Genomic DNA, 20,894 nt, shown 5'->3' with positions numbered 1-20,894 from the left:
TTCTTCTCATGAACCAATGGGGAGCCCTGGACGGACCGGAAGAAGCTGGTACTGCTGCCAATCAGAATCACCCTTTGTCCGAATGCGGAAGTTGGGCGACGAGCGTCTGAAGCTGCTGCTCCTCCTCCTCTCTCTCTCAATGAAGATTGAGCTTCAGTCCAGATTGCAATATCTTTCCTCTGTCCAACATCTGTGAGTATAGCACTCAATATGCTGCATTGTAGCAAAAGAGAATGAATTGACTGCACACATTGAAGAGAATAATTATGATCTGAGACTCCTTACAGGGATCCAATCCTTACTAGGATTGGATCCTGAATATCGAGGGGGTAGTCAAATGGGAAGCTCCGGTAAAGACAGAGGGTTGGCACTGCTCATGAAAGCATTGATCACACGATAGTCCAGTGTCAGCTCGGAGTTCAGGTCCTGATTTCTCTGTCCTCCAATCTCCCTTTTCCCACAGAGTAAGATGTCGGTCTGTTCTCAGCTCTACTGGATTTCTACTAAACTTTGACCCCCTTTTTACACATTCCGAGACAATAAAACCTAACTCAAGGCCTAACCCACAATCTCCCAGCCTGTCAACCATTCAGACACAAAGTGTCATCATAGCAGGGAATAAAATAAGAAGAATGAAATAAAATTAGAAATAAATAGTTGCTCGTACTTAATGTCTCTTCATTAGGAAGTAAACCAGAAATAGGAGTCTCCCAGGATTATTATAGTGGCCGACTTGAGGAATTCTCTCTCTCTTACATCTAACGATTAGTGCCCAGCTCGAAACGGGTAAAGGTGGATAAATCCCCAGGACCTGATCAGGTGTACCCGAGAACTCTGTGGGAAGCGAGAGAAGTGATGGCTGTGCCTCTTGCTGAGGTATTTATATCATCAATAGTCACAGGTGAGGTGCAGGAAGACTGGAGGTTGGCAAACGTGTTTAAGAAGGGTTGTAAGGACAAACCAGGGAACTATAGACCAGTGAGCCTGACGTCGATGGCAGGTAAGTTGTTGGAGGGAATCATGAGGGACAGGATGTACATGTATTTGGAAAGGCAAGGACTGATTCAGGATAGTCAACATTGCTTTGTGCGTGGGAAATCATGTCTCACAAACTTGATTGAGTTTTTTGAGGAAGTAACAAAGAGGATTGATGAGGGCAGAGCGGTAGATGTGATCTATATGGACTTCAGTAAGGCGTTTGATAAGGTTCCCCATTGGAGGATCTAAGGTTAGATCGCATGGAATACAGGGAGAACTAGCCATTTGGATACAGACCTGGCTCAAAGGTAGAAGACAGAGGGTTGTTTTTCAGACTTAGAGGCCTTTGACCAGTGGAGTGCCACAAGGATTGGTGCTGGGTCCTCAACTTTTTGTTATTTACATAAATGATTTGGATGCGAGCATAAGAGGTACAGTTAGTAAGTTTGCAGATGACACCAAAATTGGAGGTGTAGTGGACAGCAAAAAGGGTTACCTCAGATTACAACAGGATCTTGACCAGAGGGCCAATAGGCTGAGAAGTGGCAGATGGAGTTTAATTCAGATAAATGCGAGGTGCTGCATTTTGGGAACGCAAATCTTAGTAGGACTTATACACTGAATGGTAAGGTCCTCGGGTGTGTTGCTGAACAAAGAGACCTTGGAGTGTAGGTTCATAGCTCGTTAAAAGTGGAGTCGCAGGTAGATAGGATAGTGAAGAAGGCATTTGGTATGCTTTCTTTTATTGGTGAGAGTATTGAGTATAGGTGTTGGGAGGTCATGTTGCGGCTGTACATTGGTGAGGCCACTGTTGGAATATTGCATGCAATTCTGGTCTCCTTCCTATCACAAAGATGTTGTGAAACCTGACAGGGTTCAGAAAAGATTTATAAGGATGTTGCCAGGGTTGGAGGATTTGAGCTATCGGGAGAGCTGAACAGGGCTGGGCTGTTTTCCCTGGGGTCAGAGGCTGAGGGGTGACCTTTGTGGGCGGCACGGTGGCACAGTGGTTAGCACTGCTGCCTCACAGCGCCAGAGACCCGGGTTCAATTCCCGCCTCAGGCGACTGACTGTGTGGAGTTTGCACGTTCTCCCCGTGTCTGCATGGGTTTCCTCCGGGTGCTCCGGTTTCCTCCCACAGTCCAAAGATGTGCAGGTCAAGTGAATTGGCCATGCTAAATTGCCCGTAGTGTTAGGTAAGGGGTAGATGTAGGGGTATGGGTGGGTTGCGCTTCGGCGGGGCGGTGTGGACTTGTTGGGCCGAACTGCCTGTTTCCACACTAAGTAATCTAATCTTATAGAGGTTTACAAAATTGAGGGGCATGGATAGGATAAATAGACAAAGTCTTTTCCCTGGGGTTGGGGAGTCCAGAACTAGAGGGCATAGGTTTAGGGTGAGAGGGGAAAGATATAAAACAGACCTAGGGGGCAACTTTTTCACACACAGTGGTACGTGTATGGAATGAGCTGCCAGAGGAAGTGGTGGAGGCTGGTACAATTGCAACATTTAAGGGGCATTTGGATGGGTGTGTGAATAGGAAGGGTTTGGAGGGATATGGGCTGCATGTTGGCAGGTGGGACTAAATTGGGTTGGGATATCTGGACGGGTTGGACCGAAGGGTCTGTTTACATGCTGTACATCTCTATGACTCTATTTACATCAATGGAAATAACGCATATGTTATCAAGTAGACAAAGAGATAGACAGGATGGAAATAGAGTTTTCAATCCAACACATTCCATGCTGACAAGATGTCTTTTGGGAAGTCTACTTCCATTTGTCATCATTTAGCCCATCTCTCTCCAAACCCTTCATATTCGCATACCCATCCAGGTGCCTTTTTAAATGTATTTTCTTGGTCGCTTCCTCTGGCAGCTCACTGTCTGTGTGAAAAGGTTGCCCTTTAGATCCCTTTTAAATCAACCAGGGGCATAGGTTAGGGGTGTGAACATCCCCATCCTGGAGAAAACACCTTGCTTATTTATCCTATCAATGCCCCTTGTGAGTTTATAAACCTTCATAAGGGCTATTGTGTCACAATACACAATAGTCCTGTCAGTTTAATGAAATTCCCTCCCCCTGGCCAACATCTGGGAGCAAAGCATTGTGTCTCCCTTTCCATTCCTCACCCTGGGAGGGAGAGAGAAGGGGAAGTGGGGGGGTGAAAGCACTTTTCACTTGTAGCAACTAGAGTGAATTCAGGGAGGGAGCAGACTATCGAAAGGTGCTCAGATGCTCTCTTGTCCCTCTCAAAGATATTTTCCTTGTGTATTCCTTCAGTTTGGCATGTGTACAGTTTGCACCCTAGAAAAGGATTCTTTGCTCAAAAAACCCTGTCTGGTTCGCTAATGTCTTTTTGGGAAGGAAATCTGCCATTCTTACCTGGTCTGGCCTACATGTGACTCCAGACCACGAATGACCTCTGGGCAGGTAGGGATGGATAATAAATGGTCCAGCCAGTGACACACTTGTCCCTTGAATGAATATTTTAACAAAAAAGTCATGACCCTCTTTCTTCCTCTGTCCGGGTCAGGCCTCCAATCATGAACTCTTTCTTCCTCCTCACTCCTGAGTGGCTGTTGTATCCTAAGCAGTTGTATCTAACTGAGTTCTGAAACTGTTTCCTTCTCCATTTTGATTGTGTGTGCCTGTAGGCTCCATCAGAGCCTCCTGCAAATCATACTTTCAGACAGCTTTTGTAAGCTCCTCCTTGGCCTCCACACGTTAAGACTCCAAGCTGACTTCTTCCAGTCAATACCAACATTTTTCCAAGCTGGGTCCCCTCTCTATTTTATGGTTACTATCAGGACTGTTGAAGTCTTGCTGGACAGTCCTGACTATAGGCATATGCAAACTCAAACTACCTTCAAGAATGCATTTTGACTGTCTCGAAGGACCGCAACACAGTATTGGTATTTCCGTGTTATCTGTAGACCCACGATGCCATTATTGAGGGAGTTACAGAATTTGACCCAGTGCTAAATTTCTAAGTCAGAATGGTATGGGGATTGGAGGGGAACTTGCATGTGATGGTATTCCTATGCACCTGCTGCCCTTGTCCTTCCAGGTGGAAGTGTTCGTGGGTTTGGAAGGTTTTCGCTGAGGTGCCATGGTGAATTTCTGCTTTGAATCTTGTAGGGTAATACATGTTCCTATAAATGAGCGTCCATGGCAGAGAGAGTGGATGTTGAAGATGGTGGATGGGGTGACAATCAAATCAGCAGCTTTATCTTAGATGATAATTAAGTCCAGTATTGCTGCTGATGCTCATCAAGTCATCATGATACCTTGTTTTGAGTTGATGCATCTATTTGAAATCTATCCGACTCATCTCAGACATGGATGGGTGCCTCTGTGACAGGTAGACTTATGAGAGCAAAGTCATGTGGGTTTGCCCTCTTGCTACTTTGCTCCCTGACACTGAGTTAGTCAGCTTAGTCAATAATGGCACTGGATCACACTTGTGATGGTGAGCAATGAAATCAATTGAAAACATGGACTATAATGTGGCAGATGTGGGATTATCCACTTTGGAAGAGGCTGAAAAGTGTAGGTATACAAAGGCATCAAAGGTTTCCTTGTTGATAGGCACGGAGGGTTAATATGCAGGTACATCAATCTATTAGAAAGGCTAATGGTATTTTGGTATTTACCACAAGAGGATTTGAGTGGAGAGGTAATGGAGTCTTGCATCAATTGTATTGTAGCTTGGTTGCACTGCACCTGAATACCATGTGCAGTCTTGGTTCATACAGAGAAATGTGATGAAAGTTCACCAGACTTGTTCTCAGGCTGGCAGGGCTGTCCTCAGACAGTCTTTGGTCTCAATGAAACCCACAAAATATTTAAAGGAGTTCACAGGGTGGGTTCAGATAAGAGGTTTCCTGTTTTGGGATTTTAGAACCAGGGACCAGAATTTAAAAGTAATGGCAGACCACTTAGGAGCACAGTGAGGTGAAATTTTTGTTTTACTCAGGTTGCAGGTAGATCGGATAGTGAAGAAGGCGTTTAGTATGCTTTCCTTTATTAGTCAGAGTATTGAGTACAGGATGTGCAAGGTCATGTTGCAGCCACTGTTGGAATGCTGCGTGCGATTCTGGTCTTCCTATCGGAAAGATGTTGTGGAACATGAAAGGGGTAGAAAAGATTTACAAGGATGTTGCCAGGGTTGGAGGATTTGAGCTATAAGGAGAGGTTGAATAGGCTGGGGCTGTTTTCCCTGGAGCATTGGAGGCTAAGGGGTGACCCTATAGAGGTTTATCAAATCATGAGTGGCATGGATAGGATAAATGGACAAAGTCTTTTCCCTGGGGTGGGGGAGTCCAGAACTAGAGGGCATAGGTTTAAGGAGAGAGGGGCAAGATATAAAAGAGACCTAAGGGGCACCTTTTTTACGCAGAGGGTGGAACATGTTTGGAATGAGCTGCTAGAGGAAGTGGTGGAGGCTAGTACAATTGCAACATTTAAAACGCATTTTGGGCCGGGTGCTGGTAAGTGGGACCAGACTGGGTTGGAATATCTGGTTGGCATGGACAAGGTGGACCAAAAAGTCTGTTTCCATGACTCTACGTTCGCAATTGAAAGGGTAGTTTCTCATGGAACTGAGCAGCATTTGAGGGATTGGCACATTGATATAAAATTATTCTTCACCTTCTAATGTAGTAATGGAGTTACGTCCTTTATTTCTTGTCATTTTTAAAATTTGTTAGGATAGCAGAAAGTCATTCAGCAACTTTACTGGCTTTCTTAAACAGTCTTGATATTTCATTATCATGTCCTTGATTCAGCTCCATTTCCAGCACCTTTGTAGGCAGTTTATTCCATGTTATTGTCACTAAATGAAGTTTTCCTCCATACACACTTAAGCCTATCTGGCTGCATGAGGGTTTTCAGGTTTCTGTGTCCTGGATAATATGTGATCAGCAGGCATCTAGCAATCTACAGGAATTGCCACCCATGTTGTGTTCATTTAACAGTACTGACCGTGATCACTTATTTTGTAATTTTTTTTTCACAGGACGTCACGTGGAAAGAAATTTGAAAGCAATTGATACATCGACTTCTGACAGAGCCACTTGATTCATTGGGATTCGAATCAAGAAGAAATGTTTGCTTTTGTCTGCTGAGGGGTTTTTAGAGGACACTGGTGTGGCAGGAAGAATACTGAGACAACTGAGTGAGGGAGATTCAGTGCGCTGACTGTGAAAAGTGCTTCACACCATTTCCTCAGCTTGGGGAATCAAAATCTCACTCCTCACGGAGGGGAGAGACTGTGTACCCGTTCTGTTTGTAATTTCAAACCCTGGGCAACAAAGTAAAGCCTCCCCCATGGGAAAACCGTGGAAATGTGGAGACTGTGGGAAAGGATTCCCTTCCCCATCGGCACTGGAAAACCACAGACGCATTCACACTGGCGAGAGGCCGTTCACCTGCTCTCTGTGTGGGCAGAGATTCACTGAAGCATCCCACCTCGTGAGACACCAGCGTGTTCACACTGGGGAGAGGCCATTCACCTGCTCCATGTGCGGGAAGGGATTCAGTCGGATGGGCAACCTGCAGACGCACCAGCGGGTCCACGCGGGAGAGAAGCCATTCATGTGCCCTGTGTGTGGGAAGGGGTTTGCTCAGTCATCTGGACTGTTGATCCATCAGCGGGTACACACCGGGGAGAGGCTGTTCACCTGCTCCGTGTGCGGGAAGGGATTCACTCAGTCATCTACTCTCCTGATCCACCAGCGGGTCCACACTGGGGAGAAGCCATTCATCTGCTCAGTGTGTGGGCAGGGATTCAGTCAGATGGGAAACCTGCAGACGCACCAGCGCCTCCACACGGGAGAGAAGCTGTTCACCTGCTCAATGTGTGGGAAGGGGTTTGTTCAGTCAGCTGCACTCCTGACCCACCAGCGGGTCCACACCGGGGAGAGGCCATTCACCTGCTCACAGTGTGGGAAGGGATTCATCAATTCTTCCACCCTGTTGACCCACCAGCGGGTACACACAGGGGAGAGGCCGTTCACCTGCTCTCAGTGCGGGAAGGGATTCATCAAGTCTTCCATCCTGCTGACCCACCAGCGTGTTCACACCGGAGAGAGGCCATTCACCTGCTCCATGTGCGGGAAGGGATTCATTGATTCTTCTGGCCTGCGGACCCACCAGCTGGTTCACACCAGGGAGAGGCTGTTCACCTGCTCTCAGTGTGGGAAGGGATTCACCCGCTCCTCCCACCTGCAGAGGCACCAGCGAGTTCACGTGCCATCGCAGGGGCAGTAGAATATAGAACATAGAACATAGAAGAATACAGCGCAGTACAGGCCCTTCGGCCCTCGATGTTGCGCCGATCAAAGCCCACCTAACCTACACTAACCCACTATCCTCCATATACCTATCCAATACCCGCTTAAATACCCATAAAGAGGGAGAGTCCACCACTGCTACTGGCAGGGCATTCCATGAACTTACGACTCGCTGAGTGAAGAACCTACCCCTAACATCAGTCCTATATCTACCCCCCCTTAATTTAAAGCTATGCCCCCTTGTAATAGCTGACTCCATACGTGGAAAAAGGTTCTCACTGTCAACCCTATCTATCCCCCTAATCATCTTGTACACCTCTATCAAGTCACCCCTAAACCTTCTTTTCTCCAATGAAAACAACCCCAAGTGCCTCAGCCTTTCCTCATAGGATCTTCCTACCATACCAGGCAACATCCTGGTAAACTTCCTCTGCACCCGTTCCAGTGCCTCCACATCCTTCCTATAGTATGGCGACCAAAACTGCACACAATATTCCAGATGCGGCCGCACCAGAGTCTTATACAACTGCAGCATGACCTCAGGACTCCGGAACTCAATTCCTCTACCAATAAAAGCCAATACGCCATATGCCTTCTTCACTGCACTATTTACCTGGGTGGCAACTTTTAGAGATCTGTGTACATGGACACCAAGATCCCTCTGCTCTTCCACACTACCAAGTATCCGACCATTAGCCCAGTACCCCATCTTTTTGTTACTCTTACCAAAATGAATCACCTCACACTTAGCTACATTGAACTCCATTTGCCACCTTTCTGCCCAGCTCTGCAGCTTCTCTATATCCCGCTGTAACCTGCCACATCCTTCCTCACTGTCTACAACTCCTCCGACTTTCGTATCATCCGCAAACTTGCTCACCCAACCTTCTAACCCTTCCTCCAGGTCATTTATAAAAATGACAAACAGCAATGGTCCCAAAACAGATCCTTGCGGAACACCGCTAGTGACGGCACTCCAAGATGAACCTTTGCCATCAACTACTACCCTCTGTCTTCTTCCAGCCAGCCAATTCCTAATCCAAACCTCCAACTCACCCTCAATGTCATATCTCTGTATTTTCTGCAGTAGCCTACCATAGGGGACCTTATCAAACGCCTTACTAAAATCCATATATACCACATCTACCGCTTTCCCCTCATCTACCTCCTTAGTCACCTTCTCAAAGAATTCAATAAGGTTTATGAGGCACGACCTGCCCTTCACAAAACCATGCTGACTATCCTTGATCACATTATTCTTATCCAGATGTGCATAAATCCTATCCCTTACAATTCTCTCTAAGACTTTGCCCACAACAGAAGTGAGACTCACTGGCCTATAGTTACTAGGATTATCCCTACTCCCCTTCTTGAACAAGGGAACCACGTTTGCTAGCCTCCAGTCCTCTGGCACTACTCCTGCAGACAAAGAGGACACAAAAATCAAGGTCAATGTCTCTGCAATCTCCTCCCTTGCTTCCCAGAGAATCCTAGGATAAATGCCATCAGGCCCAGGGGACTTATCTATTTTCACCCTTGCCAGAATTTCCAACACCTCTTCTCTACATATCTCAAAGCCATCCATTCTACTTATTCGTGCCTCAGTATTCATATCGACAACAATGTCCTGTTCCTGAGTGAATACTGACGAAAAGTATTCATTCAGTGCCTCCCCAATCTCTTCAGCCTCCACATGCAACTTCCCATTACTATCCTTGATTGGACCTATTCCTACCCTAGTCATTCTTTTATTCCTAACATACCTATAGAAAGCCTTAGGGTTTTCCCTAATCCTACCAAATAAGGACCTTTCATGTCCCCTCCTTACTGCTCTTAGCTCTCTCTTCAGGTCCTTCCGGGCTACCTTATAACTCTCAATCGCCCCTATTGAACCTTCACGCCTCATCTTTACAAAGGCCGCCCTCTTCCATTTAACAAGGGATTCCAATTCCTTATTAAACCACGGCTCCCTCACACGACCCTTTCCTCCCTGCCTGATAGGTACGTACTTATCAAGGACACTCAATAGTTGCTCCTTGAACAAGTTCCACATATCAACTACGCTCTTGCCTTGGAATCTACTTTTCCAATCCACACATCCTAAGTCATGCATAGAACAATAGAACAATACAGCGCAGAAAAGGCCCTTCGGCCCTCGATGTTGCGCCGACCTATGAACTAATCTAAGCCCATCCCCCTACACTATCCTATCATCATCCATGTGCTTATCCAAGGAATGTTTAAATGTCCCTCATGTGGCTGAGTTAACTACAATTGACAGGCAGGGCATTCCAGGCCCTTATCACTCTGCGTAAAGAATCTTCCTCTGACATCTGTCTTAAATCTATCACCCCTGAATTTACAGGTACGCCTCCTCGTACAAGCCAACATCATCATCCTAGGAAAAAGACTCTCACTGTTCACCCTATCTAATCCTCTGATCATGTTGTATGTCTCTATTAAATCCCCTCTTAGCCGCCTTCTCTCCAATGAGAAGACCCAAGTCTCTCAGCCTTTTTGCATAAGACCTCGCTCCAGACCAGACAAAATCTGGTATATCTCCTCTGCACCTTTTCCGATGCTTCCACGTCTTTCCTGTAATGGAGTGACCAGAACTATACACAGTATTCCAAGTGAGGCTGCACTAGCATTTTGTATAGTTGCAGCATGACATCACGGCTCCAGAACTCAATCGCTGTATCAATAAAACCTCACACACCGTATGCCTTCTTAACAGCACTATCAACCTAGGTGGTAACTTTCAGGAATCTATGAATGTGGACACAAAGATCCCTCTGCACATCCACAGTACCAAGAATCTTTCCATTGATCTGGAATTCTGCCTTCCTGTTTGATCCCTCCCAAAGTGAATCACCTCACATTTATCTGCATTGAACTCCATTTACCACCTCTCAGCCCAATTCTGCAGTTTATCCAAGTCCTCCTGCAACCTGCAACATTCTTCCACACTGTCCACCACTCTATAGGGACATACCTATCAAAGACACGCAATATTTGTTCCTTAAACCAGCTCCACAGTTCGATTGTCCCCATCCCCTACATTTTGCTATTCCATTCCATGCCCCCTAAGTCTTGCCTAGTGGCATTATAATTGCCCTTCTCCATCGATAACTCTTGCCCTGTGGCATGTACCTCTCCCTTTCCATCACTAAACTAAATGTAACTGAATTATGGTCAGCCTATTCTTGAAGCTCAAACCTTCCAACCCACGCAACATCCTTACAAATCGTTTCTGAAGCCTTCCAAGTTTCACAACATCCATCCTACTCAGTGATTAATAGTCTGTGAACAATATATTTTGTTCAGGCCATAAAAGAGTGCAATTTTTGAGGGGAATTAACTTTCACATTCTTTTTCTAAATCGTTAGGACCCTTTTAAATCTTTCCTCTCTCACCTGAAACCTATGCCCTCCGGTATGAGAGTCCTCTACACGGGAAAAAGATCAACAAAAGTTGAGTATCCAGACAAAATGCAAAAGGAAAAAAAATGTCACTCCAGCCTTTTTTCTCCTGAGGTCATTTGGATCCCAAATCTGTCATCAACACCGTCAACCACAGAGAGTCTATTGCGCATGTTCCTCGGTGTCAACAAAAATCTGCATATACACCTTGGTGTTCGAGGAAACGGCACGCAACTTTGATTGGACCAATGGGGAGCCCTGGAGGCTTGGTCCTCTTGACAATCAGAGACTCCCCACCGTTGTCTGAAATGTGGAAATTTGATCATTAGTTTATGAAGTTGCTGCTGTTCCTTTCTCTGAATGAAGATTGAGTTTCACCCCAGACTGAAACTTCTTTCCTCTGTCCTACATCTATGAGTACGGCACTCTCTTTTCTTACCCTCTTTTTTTCATTCTGGGGTTCGGAGGAGCAGGAGAGTGACGTTTCGGGCACGAGCCCTTCCTCAGGAATGATGTGCGGATGTACAAAGGGTCCTCAGCGTCCTTCTACACCAGTCAATGTCAGTTGTCAGTAACAGAAGGGAAATGGAGTGAATCCAGGGAGGGGACAGACTCTGGAAAATTTGGTCCAGGACTGTGCTTCGGTTGGCAAACACGTGGCAAATGCAGTACCACAATGTGAAGTTATAGTCCTTGCTGTGGAAAATAAAGGCAGAAAGAAATCGCATGGTTTAAATGGGAATATACTGGGATGTAAAGATAGTGAGGACTGCAGATGCTAGAGATCAAAGTCAAAAAGTGTGGCGCTGGAAAAACACAGCAGGTCAGGCAGCATCTGAGGAGCAGGAGAGTGACATTTCGGGCACGAGCCCTTCGTCAGGAATGATGTGTGGATGTACAAAGGGTCCTCAGTGTCCTACAGCAGTCAATGCCAGTTGTCAGACAGATGCAGCAATGAGCAAGGCAAGTGGGATGTTATAGCAAGAGGAATTGAGTTCAGAAGTGGGAATCTCTTCCTGTATTTGGGGGTCATTAAATATATTCCATGCTGAGTTCATCTGATTTTTGAACAAGAAAGAAGTGGATGGTTATGGGGAAAGGCAAGAAAATGGTTTAAAACCAGTATAGAACTGTTACAATCATACACCACAGAAACAGACCTTTCAGTCCACCTAGATGGAGGCAGATTCATATCCAGTTGTGCTCTGTTCAATGTTGGTGCAGTCTTGAAAGACCAAATGGCCTATTCCTGCTCCCAATTCTCACACTGTGTCCAGTAAAGCAAGAGACGCATAAGACATAGTAGCAGAAATTAGGCCTTCAGCCCATCAGATCTCCTCCATTCAATCATGGCTGATAAGTTTCTCAACCCCATTCTCCTGGTTTCTTTCCATAACCATTGATCCCCTTGATACTCAAGAACCTATCTATTTCAGTCTTAAATATACTCAGTGAACCGGCCTCCACAGCCTTCTGAAGCAGTGAATTCCACAGATTTACCACTCTCTGGCTGAAGACGTTTCTCCTGATTTCCGTTCCAGAAGGTCTTCTCTTTACTCTAAGGCTAAGCCTTCAAGTTCGAGTCTATCCATTCAATGGAAACATCTTCTTAACATCCTTTCTGTCCAGGTCATTCAGTATTCTGTATGTTTCAATTTGATCCCTCCTGAGTGTGGGCCTGTTAATCAGCACAAACCCAGACCCTGCAGGATGTAGTACAGCAGGGATTAGGTTCAACAAAGTGAGAATGGAGGGAGAATGTGAGAGGTGGGGATTTTCAGCTTTTTGGGAATGAGAGAGGAAAGAAAGTTCAATATAAATTAGAATTGATTGGATGGGCTGATGAACCAGGTAGTGGCAGATGGAATATAATTTAAATAAATATGAGGTGTTACATTTTGGAAAGGCAAATCAGGATGGGATGCTTACACTTAATGGTAAGGTCCTTGATAGTGTTCCTGAACAAAGAGACCCTAGAGTGACCTTGAAAGTGGAGTTGCAGGTAGACAGGATAGTGAAGAAGGCATTTGGTATGCTCTCCTTTATTGGTCAGAGCACTGAGTATAGGAGTTTGCTGTACAGGACATTCGTTAGGCCACTTTTGGAATACTGCATTCAGTTCTGGTCTCCCTGCTATAGGAAAGGGGTTGTGAAACTTGAAAGTGTTTGGAAAAGATTTACAAGGCCTTTGCCAGAGTTGGAGGATTTGAGCTATAGGGAGAGGCTGAATAGGTTGGTGATATTTTCCCTGGGCCATCGGAGGCTGAGGGGTGACCTAAGAGAAGTTGCATAGTAGGGTAAATAGACAAGATCTTTTCCACCAATGTAGTGGAGTCCAAAACAAGAGGGTATAGTTTATGGTGAAAGCAGAAAGATTTAAAAAGAGACCTGAAGGGCAACATTTTAACACAGAGAATGGTGCGTGTATGGAATGAGCTGCCAGAGGAAATAGTGGAGGCTGGTGCAATTACATCATTTTAAAGGCATCTGGATGGTTTCATAAATGGGAAGGGTTTAGAGGGATAATCTAGTCCCATTTGCCAAGTGCTGGCAAATGGGATTAGATTAATTTAGAAAATCTGGTTGGCATAGACGAGTTGGACCGAAGGGTCTGTTTCCACGCTGTATGACTCTAATCATCTTCAGTGAAAGCAGAAGTATAATTTTTAAGACTGGACTTGCAGAGCAGCTTTCAAAGATGTTTTGCCCTTACTGGGAGTAGAAGTTGCAATGAAATCTTTCATTTGTGAGACAAAACTGGGTGAGTGAGTACATCTGTGATTTTGATGGAAAGTGGGAATTTATTGCACTGTGGGATTGAAGTGCTTTAATGTTAACGGTGGTAGGTTATGTGTGCTGAGTGGGGAGCCTAGTGAAGTGTTTAATGGGTTTTTGTTTTAAACTTCTCATTTCTTTGAGCGTCCAACATTGTATTTCCAATGCTGTGCATCAGAAGAAGCGGTAAATCAGTAACTGATGTCGTTAGAAGCCTTACCATTTTCAGCACTGCAGGTATTGCATTGTTTCATCAGCATTGTAAAGGTTACTGGCAGCAGGAGGTGTGGGCTGTATTCACTAGAAACGATCAAGCAGTTATAGATAACACATACTAGAGGACAGGGTGGGATTTGTCTTTCAATCTACAGAAGGTTCTGGCAGTTGTGATCCGGGGCAAGCACAAGTGCGGTAAATCATAGAATCCCTACAGTGTGAAAGCAGGCCATTCAGCTCTTCAAGTCCACACTGACCACTCTGAAGAACATGTCACACAGACCCACCCCTATTCACCCTATCAGGTTATTTCTGCTGGTGGCTGAGACTAAGCCTCAAGATTAAGGGGAGATTTAGGACAGAGATGTGGAGGAACTGCTTTTCCCGAACAGTAATGAATCGATGGAATTCTCTGCCCAAGGAAGCAGTACAGTCAGCATCATTAAGTATATTTAAGACACAGTTGGGTGGTTTTTGCAGGATAGGGGAATTAAAGGTCGAGATAATGCAGGTAGGAGGAGCATATCTTAGTCCTTCTATTTCTGTGAAACTATAACCCTGCACTTCCCATGGCTAACTGACCTACCCTGCACATTCTTGGACACAATGGGAAATTTAGCATGGCCAATCCAAATCAAGGTGAACAATGTAGTGATGTGGAAACTGAACGTCAGAGAATGATAGAAAGGGACAAAGAGAATAAATGTAACAGTAATCAAAGCTAAATTTCTAAAGATCACAAAAAATAAAACTAAAAGGTCAGTATCTAAATGTGTGCTGCATCGTAACAAAAGTGAATGAATCTGATGCACAGGTTGAAGAGAATAATTATGATCTGAGACTCCTCACAGTGGTATGGCTTCAGGATGACAAGGATTGCATCCTGAATATCGAGGCGGGCATGTAGTATCGGGGCCATAGCAGCATCAATTTGAAACTCCAGATATTAAATCCAGTAACAAGGCCAAAATGCCACCAACTTCCTCCAATCTCTAGGTTTCCCAACACTGAATGGCCCGTAATTGCCATTGTATCCTTTTCCCCTTTATCATTTACTATTCAATTCAGCCCATTGAGTCAACTCTGCCATTTACTCAGATCACGATTATTCTGGTAAACATCAACTCCACTTTCCTGCCATTGTCCCATAATCCTCAATTTGCTTACTGATTTAAAAAAAAACTATCTCAGCCTTGAATGCACCCAGGCTCAACAGCCCTCTGTACTAACAAGTTCCACAGATTGACTGCCTTCAGGAGAAATTCCTATCTGTCCTAAACATGCAATCCCTTATTTGGAGGTTTTCCCCTCTGGTCCTCAACTCATGCACTTTTCCACATCTAGCTTGTCAAGTGTCCTCAGAATCTTGTACGTGACAATAAGGTTACCTGTAATTCTAAGTTCTAATAAGCACAGACCCAACCTATTCACTTCTCCTCATAAGACATTCTTTCCATACCTGATATCATCACGGTCAACCTTCTCTGGACTGCCTCCAATGCCAAGATATCTTTCCTTCGGTAAAGGGCACTAAACTGTTCACAGTATTCAGTTGTGGACTGACTGGTGGCTGACATAGGTTCACTATAACCCCCCTACTTTTATACTCGACTGAAAAGGCCAACCTCCAATTTGCCTTCCCTATTACTCATTGAACCTGGATGAAGTGATTCGTGGATGCGAACTTCGAAATCCCTCTATTCTGCAGCTTTCTCCATTTAATATTCAGTTCTTCACCTCCTGACAAACTGCATAACCTCATTTCCCCGTATGCCAAGCTTTCGCTCATTTGCTTAACCTGTCAACATCCCTCTCCAGATATCTAATGTCATCCTCACCACCTGCCTTCCCCATCAACCGTCTCTTCTGCAAATTTAGCAATAGTACATTCACTTTACTTATCCAAGTAATTCATATATATATTGTAAATAACGTTGGCCCCAGCGCTGATCCCTGTGGTACACCACCAGTTACAAGCTGCCATCTTGAATATGCCCCTTATCACAACTGTGTCATTAGTTAGCCAATCCTCGATCCATGCTAACAGCCTCCAACAGCCTGGGCTCTTTGCTTATTATTTCATGAGATGTGAATATCATTGGCTGTGCCAACAACTCTTCCCAAACTGACCTTGAAAAAGTGGTGCTGAGCTGCCTCTAAAAATGCTTCACAAATATGATGTGGTCTGCAACAATGTTCAGAAGTGAGTTCCAGCATTTTGGTCAATAACAAAGAAACAATGCGATATATTTTGCAGTCGGAATGCTGTGCTCACATGTGTCTGTTCTTGGTGGTTGAGGTCAGGGCTTGGAAGGTGCTTTTGAAGAACCACCACTCATGCAATCAAGCCAGACTGATAGATTGTGGATTAGTTGAAATGTTGGGCCACGGGGCGGTTTGGTTGATTGGTGCGGGTGTCTCGGAGATGTTCCCTAAAGCGCTCTGCTAGGAGGCGCCCAGTCTCCCCAATGTAGAGGAGACCACATCGGGAGCAACGGATACAATAAATGAACCGCACCAATCAACCAAACCGCCCCGTGGCCCAACATTTCAACTCCCCCTCCCACTCTGCCGAGGACATGGAGGTCCTGGGCCTCCTTCACCGCCGCTCCCTCACCACCAGACGCCTGGAGGAAGAACGCCTCATCTTCCGCCTCGGAACACTTCAACCCCAGGGCATCAATGTGGACTTCAACAGCTTCCTCATTTCCCCTTCCCCCATCTCATCCTAGTTTCAAACTTCCAGCTCAGTTACTGTCTCCTTGACTTGTCCGACCTGCCTATCTTCTTTTCCACCTATCCACTCCACCCTCTCCTCCTTGACCTATCACCTTCATCTCCTCCCCCACTCACCCATTGTACTCTATGCTACTCTCTCCCCACCCCCACCCTCCTCTAGCTGATCTCTCCATGCTTCAGGCTCATTGCCTTTATTCCTGATGAAGGGCTTTTGCCCGAAACGTTGGTTTCGCTGCTCGTTGGATGCTGCCTGAACTGCTGTGCTCTTCCAGCACCACTAATCCAGTATTTGATTTTCAGCATCTGCAGTCATTGTTTTTACCTTGATAGATTGTGGCCCCAGACTCTGCCATTTTGACTTTCCTCATCAATCTACATTCTTTCCAAAGTTTCAGTCTCAAACTGCCACGCAATGCCTTCTGTTACGGTAAGAATACACATGATTACCAACCAGATTTTGGGTTGTATAAATCTTAGCCTGCCAGAATTAATTTCTTAAAAACTTTAATTAAACTGGATGACTGCATGAAATGGCTTGTTGGTCAGACTGGAATCATCCTCCTCAAAAGGAGGCAATGCCATCAATATCATTGAACTCTTTTTGTTAAAAAGCACAAGTTCTTGATTTATTTTTACAACTTACTGGTAATCACACCTGCACATTCAAGGTCAAACTCAGACATCATAAATGAAATTACACCATTAATTTTGTTTTACAACAATCCAACAGATTAATTAATAATACACAGTGAATACCAAGGCTGATTAATGTGAAATTAAATTTGACCGAAAATGTAAAATCGAGATGTGAGATAACAAATGGGGGAAGGGCAGAAGGCAAGAAATGCAGCATCACAGAAGGTGCTCCTCCAGGGAGTGTATTTTACCAACTACAACTGCTCAATATAAACAAACACTCTGACATGATCCTCCGGTTTTAATGTAAACCATAGCCCCATACAGTAGGTACCATTTAAATAAGTTAATAGATACAAGCCTTGAGCAAATCCAGCCTCCAGCCGGACCCCCCGCTTCTTGGAGCTCGGACCTTCCTCCAGCTCCGGGGGGTTGTTGAGCTCCTGGGCTCCGGCCGCCGCCGAAGAAGCCGCGGGCGCCGGCTCTCTCTCCTCCACCGCCGACATTTTTAATTTGTTTTCTCGTTCACCCGGTAACCGTCACCTCCCCCTTCCCGGGCCCCGGAAATTATACAAAAATAAACAATAAACCCCACTGGGGACTGTCTCCTTTTCTTCACAACTTTTGTTTGAAAAGTTCCGGCTTTAATTTGAAATGTATTTTAAAGGTATTTTCTGAGGTAAACGATGCCTGTCTGCCCCCCTCCCTCCGTCAGAAACCGCCCGCTGAGTCGATGAGAAAACCGCAGCCTCGCGCCGCCATCTTTGTTTTTCTTCTTCTTTCCGTCTCCTCCTTCAGTGACGCGCGTCATCCACGCCCCGCCCAATCAGAGCGCACCTTACTTCACCTGACCAATGGCGGCCGGCTTTGCAGTTAAAAATGAAGCCACAACCCGGAATGTCACTCTCCGATTCGTCCGCACTGACCGCAGCCTTTGGGATTGGTGGAGAGGTTCGCAGGCCCTTCACTGTCCCCGCCCCTTTACTACAATGGGCTCGAGGGGTTCAGGAGGAAGGTGTTCTCACTCATTCATTCAACAGGAGATGGGCTCAATTTACTGTAATGGGCTGTGGGGGTACAGTGGTCATGTCTCATGTTGAGGAGGAAGGTGTTTCCTCTCATTCAACAGAAGAGGACCTATTTACTACAGAGGTTTGTTTTGTGATGCAGCTGTAGTCTCCCATAGAGCCCTGAGGCTCAGGTTTAAATCCCACTGCTCCAGTCTGTGTAATAACATACTCAATTTTTTTCAGTCATAAGTTACACAACTATAGTCCAACACGTCTATTTGAAATCGCACGGGCTTGGAGCGTAGCCTCTTCATCAGGTGAAGTCATTGGAAAGAAATGTGCAGGAAAGAGAATTCAGATAAATGATCAGCCATGGATGGTGATGAAAGACAGAGCATCTCAACAGTCAATTACCTATTCCCATTCCTATTTCTGATCTTCTTCATACATGACAAGTTGTATATTTTCCAAACATAAATTTTATTTCCATGGTTTAAAAATGAATATTTAAGAATGGTCAGTTTATTCTTTCTCACTTGAGCACATTGTGACCCACAACGATTTAGATCCCACTGTTAATATCATAGCCCCTCTAATGAGATATCAGAGGAATAGTTCATAAACAAAATTTGACACTGTGTCACTCGAGTCGACGCTTGAACAGAGAAAGCGCCCGACAGATATTGGGAAGCTAAAGGTTATTGAAGTGAAATGTTAAGAAGAGCAGGTGAACACCCCCAATAAGGGAACTCACCTGACTGACCTAATTATAATCACCACAGTATCCAGTGCTACTCTTCACCGAACACGGATTACTTTCCTTTTCAGTTTAATGATCCAACTATCTTTTGAATGCCATAATTGAATCTGACTCCAACACACTCTCTCACAAACCATTCCAAAGATCGAAGATTTTCAATCATTAATGAAATATGTTCTGGATCTCTCCCAAAACACAATTCATATGGATCTTGCTTCAAATCATTTGCAGTAAGTTCTTCACATGGACAAATTTGCAGCTTAGAGCATTTGTTTAAATTTTATATCATATTGAGGTGGCAGAGTGCTTGGCATTGCGACCTCACAGCACTAGGGACCCAGGTTCAATTCCAGCCTCAGGTGAGTGTCTGTGTGGGGTTTGCATGTTCTCTCTGTCTGCATGGGTTTCCTTCCACAGTCCAAAGATGTGCAGGTTAGGTAGATTGACCATGCGAAATTGCTCTGTGATGTGTAGGTTATGTGGATTAGTCATACTAAATGCAGGAGAACAGGATGATCCTGGGTGGGATGGTCTTTGGTGTGTCAGTGCAGGCTCAATGGGACAAATGGCCTCTTTCTGCACTGTCGGGATTTTATGTATCTCTGTCTGATTTCTTGCACATGCTACTTTCGGAAAGGGACATTTTACTGTCATGTTCAGTACTGCAGTCTCTATATTTTCATACATACCTCTAAATTAGGTTGGAATGAAATCCCCCCATTTCACTGTATTTTCGCTACCATTCCCCCCCACGCCTTCCATTCCTTATTCATTTTCCCATTACCTGTCTTATGATCCGCCCCCCCCCCCTCTTTATATATATTATTGTAGACAGGCTAAATCTAGTTACCATGTCTCTAAAAGATGAGATGAAATATGATTGCATACTTTGAGTCCATTATTACAGCTTGTTAAGGTCTCTTGCCAAAGAGTACTCTCAATCCTGCATCCTTTGGTAGGATTATATTAGGATATCTGGTCAGCATGGATGAGTTGGATTAAATGGTTTGTTTCCGTCCTGTGCATCTCTTTCACTATGACTATCAAATAAGGGCCAGGAGCAGGCAGGTGGGACTAGTTTAGTTGGGGATCACGTACTGAACAGTCTGTTTCCAGGCTGTATGACGACACAGCCTCAAATGAATGGGGACCAATCCCAAAGGGATATTAAAGGTCTCAAGCACCACCTTAGGCACATGTGTGGACCCCTTCCAGATAACTGAGAGCAGTGGGGCACTGTGAAGTTCAGTACATCAGTTAGCCAGCAAGTTCTCTTCGGGAGACTTGTCTCGAGAAAGGAAGCGGTTTCCTGTGCCATCAACTGGACTGTGGATCAGTTTGGAGCAGGTCCTATATCTCTGACAACATCAGTGGACAGAGTCGAGAGTGTGGTGCTGGAAAAGCACAGCAGGTCAGGTAGCATCCAAGGAGCAGGATAATTGACGTTTAGGGCATAAACCCTTCATCAGCAATGAGGCTTGTGGGCCGGGAGCGCTGAGAGATAAATGGAAGGGGGGTGGTGTTGGGGAGAAGGGAGCTGAGAATGCGATAAGCAGATGAAGATGATTGGTTGGAAAGGAGAGTGGGGCGGATAGATGGGAAAGGTGATGGACAGGTCAGGAGGGCGAGTGGAGGCTTGGGGCTGTGATAAGGTTGGGGGGGGGGGAAGAGGAGGAGGAGGAGGATACATGAGGAAACTTTTGAATTCCACATTGATCCCATGTGGTTACAGGGTCCCAAGGTGGAATAAGAGGTGTTCTTCCTCCAGGCGTCAGGTGGTCAGGGTTTGGCGATGGAGACAGCCCAGGACCTCAATGATCTTGATGGAATGGGAGGGGGAGTTGAAGTGTTCAGCCACAGGGCGGTGGGGTTTGTGGGTGTCCCAGAGTGGTTCTCTGAAACAATCCACAAGTTGGCGTCCTGTCTCTCCGACGTAGAGAAGACCACATTGGATGCAATGGATACAGTGGATGACACTGGTGGAGGTAGAGGTAAATTTCTGTCAGATGTGGAAGGATCCTTTGGGGCCTTGGATGGAGGTGAGAGGAGTGGTATGGACACATG

The 20,894-nt window shown here is 45.4% G+C and overlaps 1 protein-coding gene across 1 annotated transcript; it reads left to right on the top strand.

Moving 5' to 3' along the window:
* Positions 1 to 92: 92 nt before the first annotated feature.
* On the top strand, positions 93 to 14,438 carry LOC140460969 (uncharacterized). The gene is made up of 2 exons (XM_072555722.1): positions 93 to 192; positions 5,997 to 14,438. Exon 2 carries the CDS (start codon positions 6,308 to 6,310, stop codon positions 7,247 to 7,249), a length of 942 nt encoding a protein of 313 aa, XP_072411823.1. The 5' UTR covers positions 93 to 192; positions 5,997 to 6,307; the 3' UTR covers positions 7,250 to 14,438.
* Positions 14,439 to 20,894: the final 6,456 nt, after the last annotated feature.

Source organism: Chiloscyllium punctatum, chromosome 36, assembly GCF_047496795.1.
Source record: "Chiloscyllium punctatum isolate Juve2018m chromosome 36, sChiPun1.3, whole genome shotgun sequence".
NCBI lineage: Eukaryota > Metazoa > Chordata > Chondrichthyes > Orectolobiformes > Hemiscylliidae > Chiloscyllium > Chiloscyllium punctatum.
Note: the sequence above shows the minus strand (reverse complement) of the source record. Positions and strands in the feature narration are given on the sequence as shown.

What these genes read in the sequence shown, in the direction of transcription:
- LOC140460969 (XM_072555722.1), top strand. Translation starts at nt 6,308, where the DNA reads ATGGGAAAACCGTGGAAATGTGGAGACTGTGGGAAAGGATTCCCTTCC.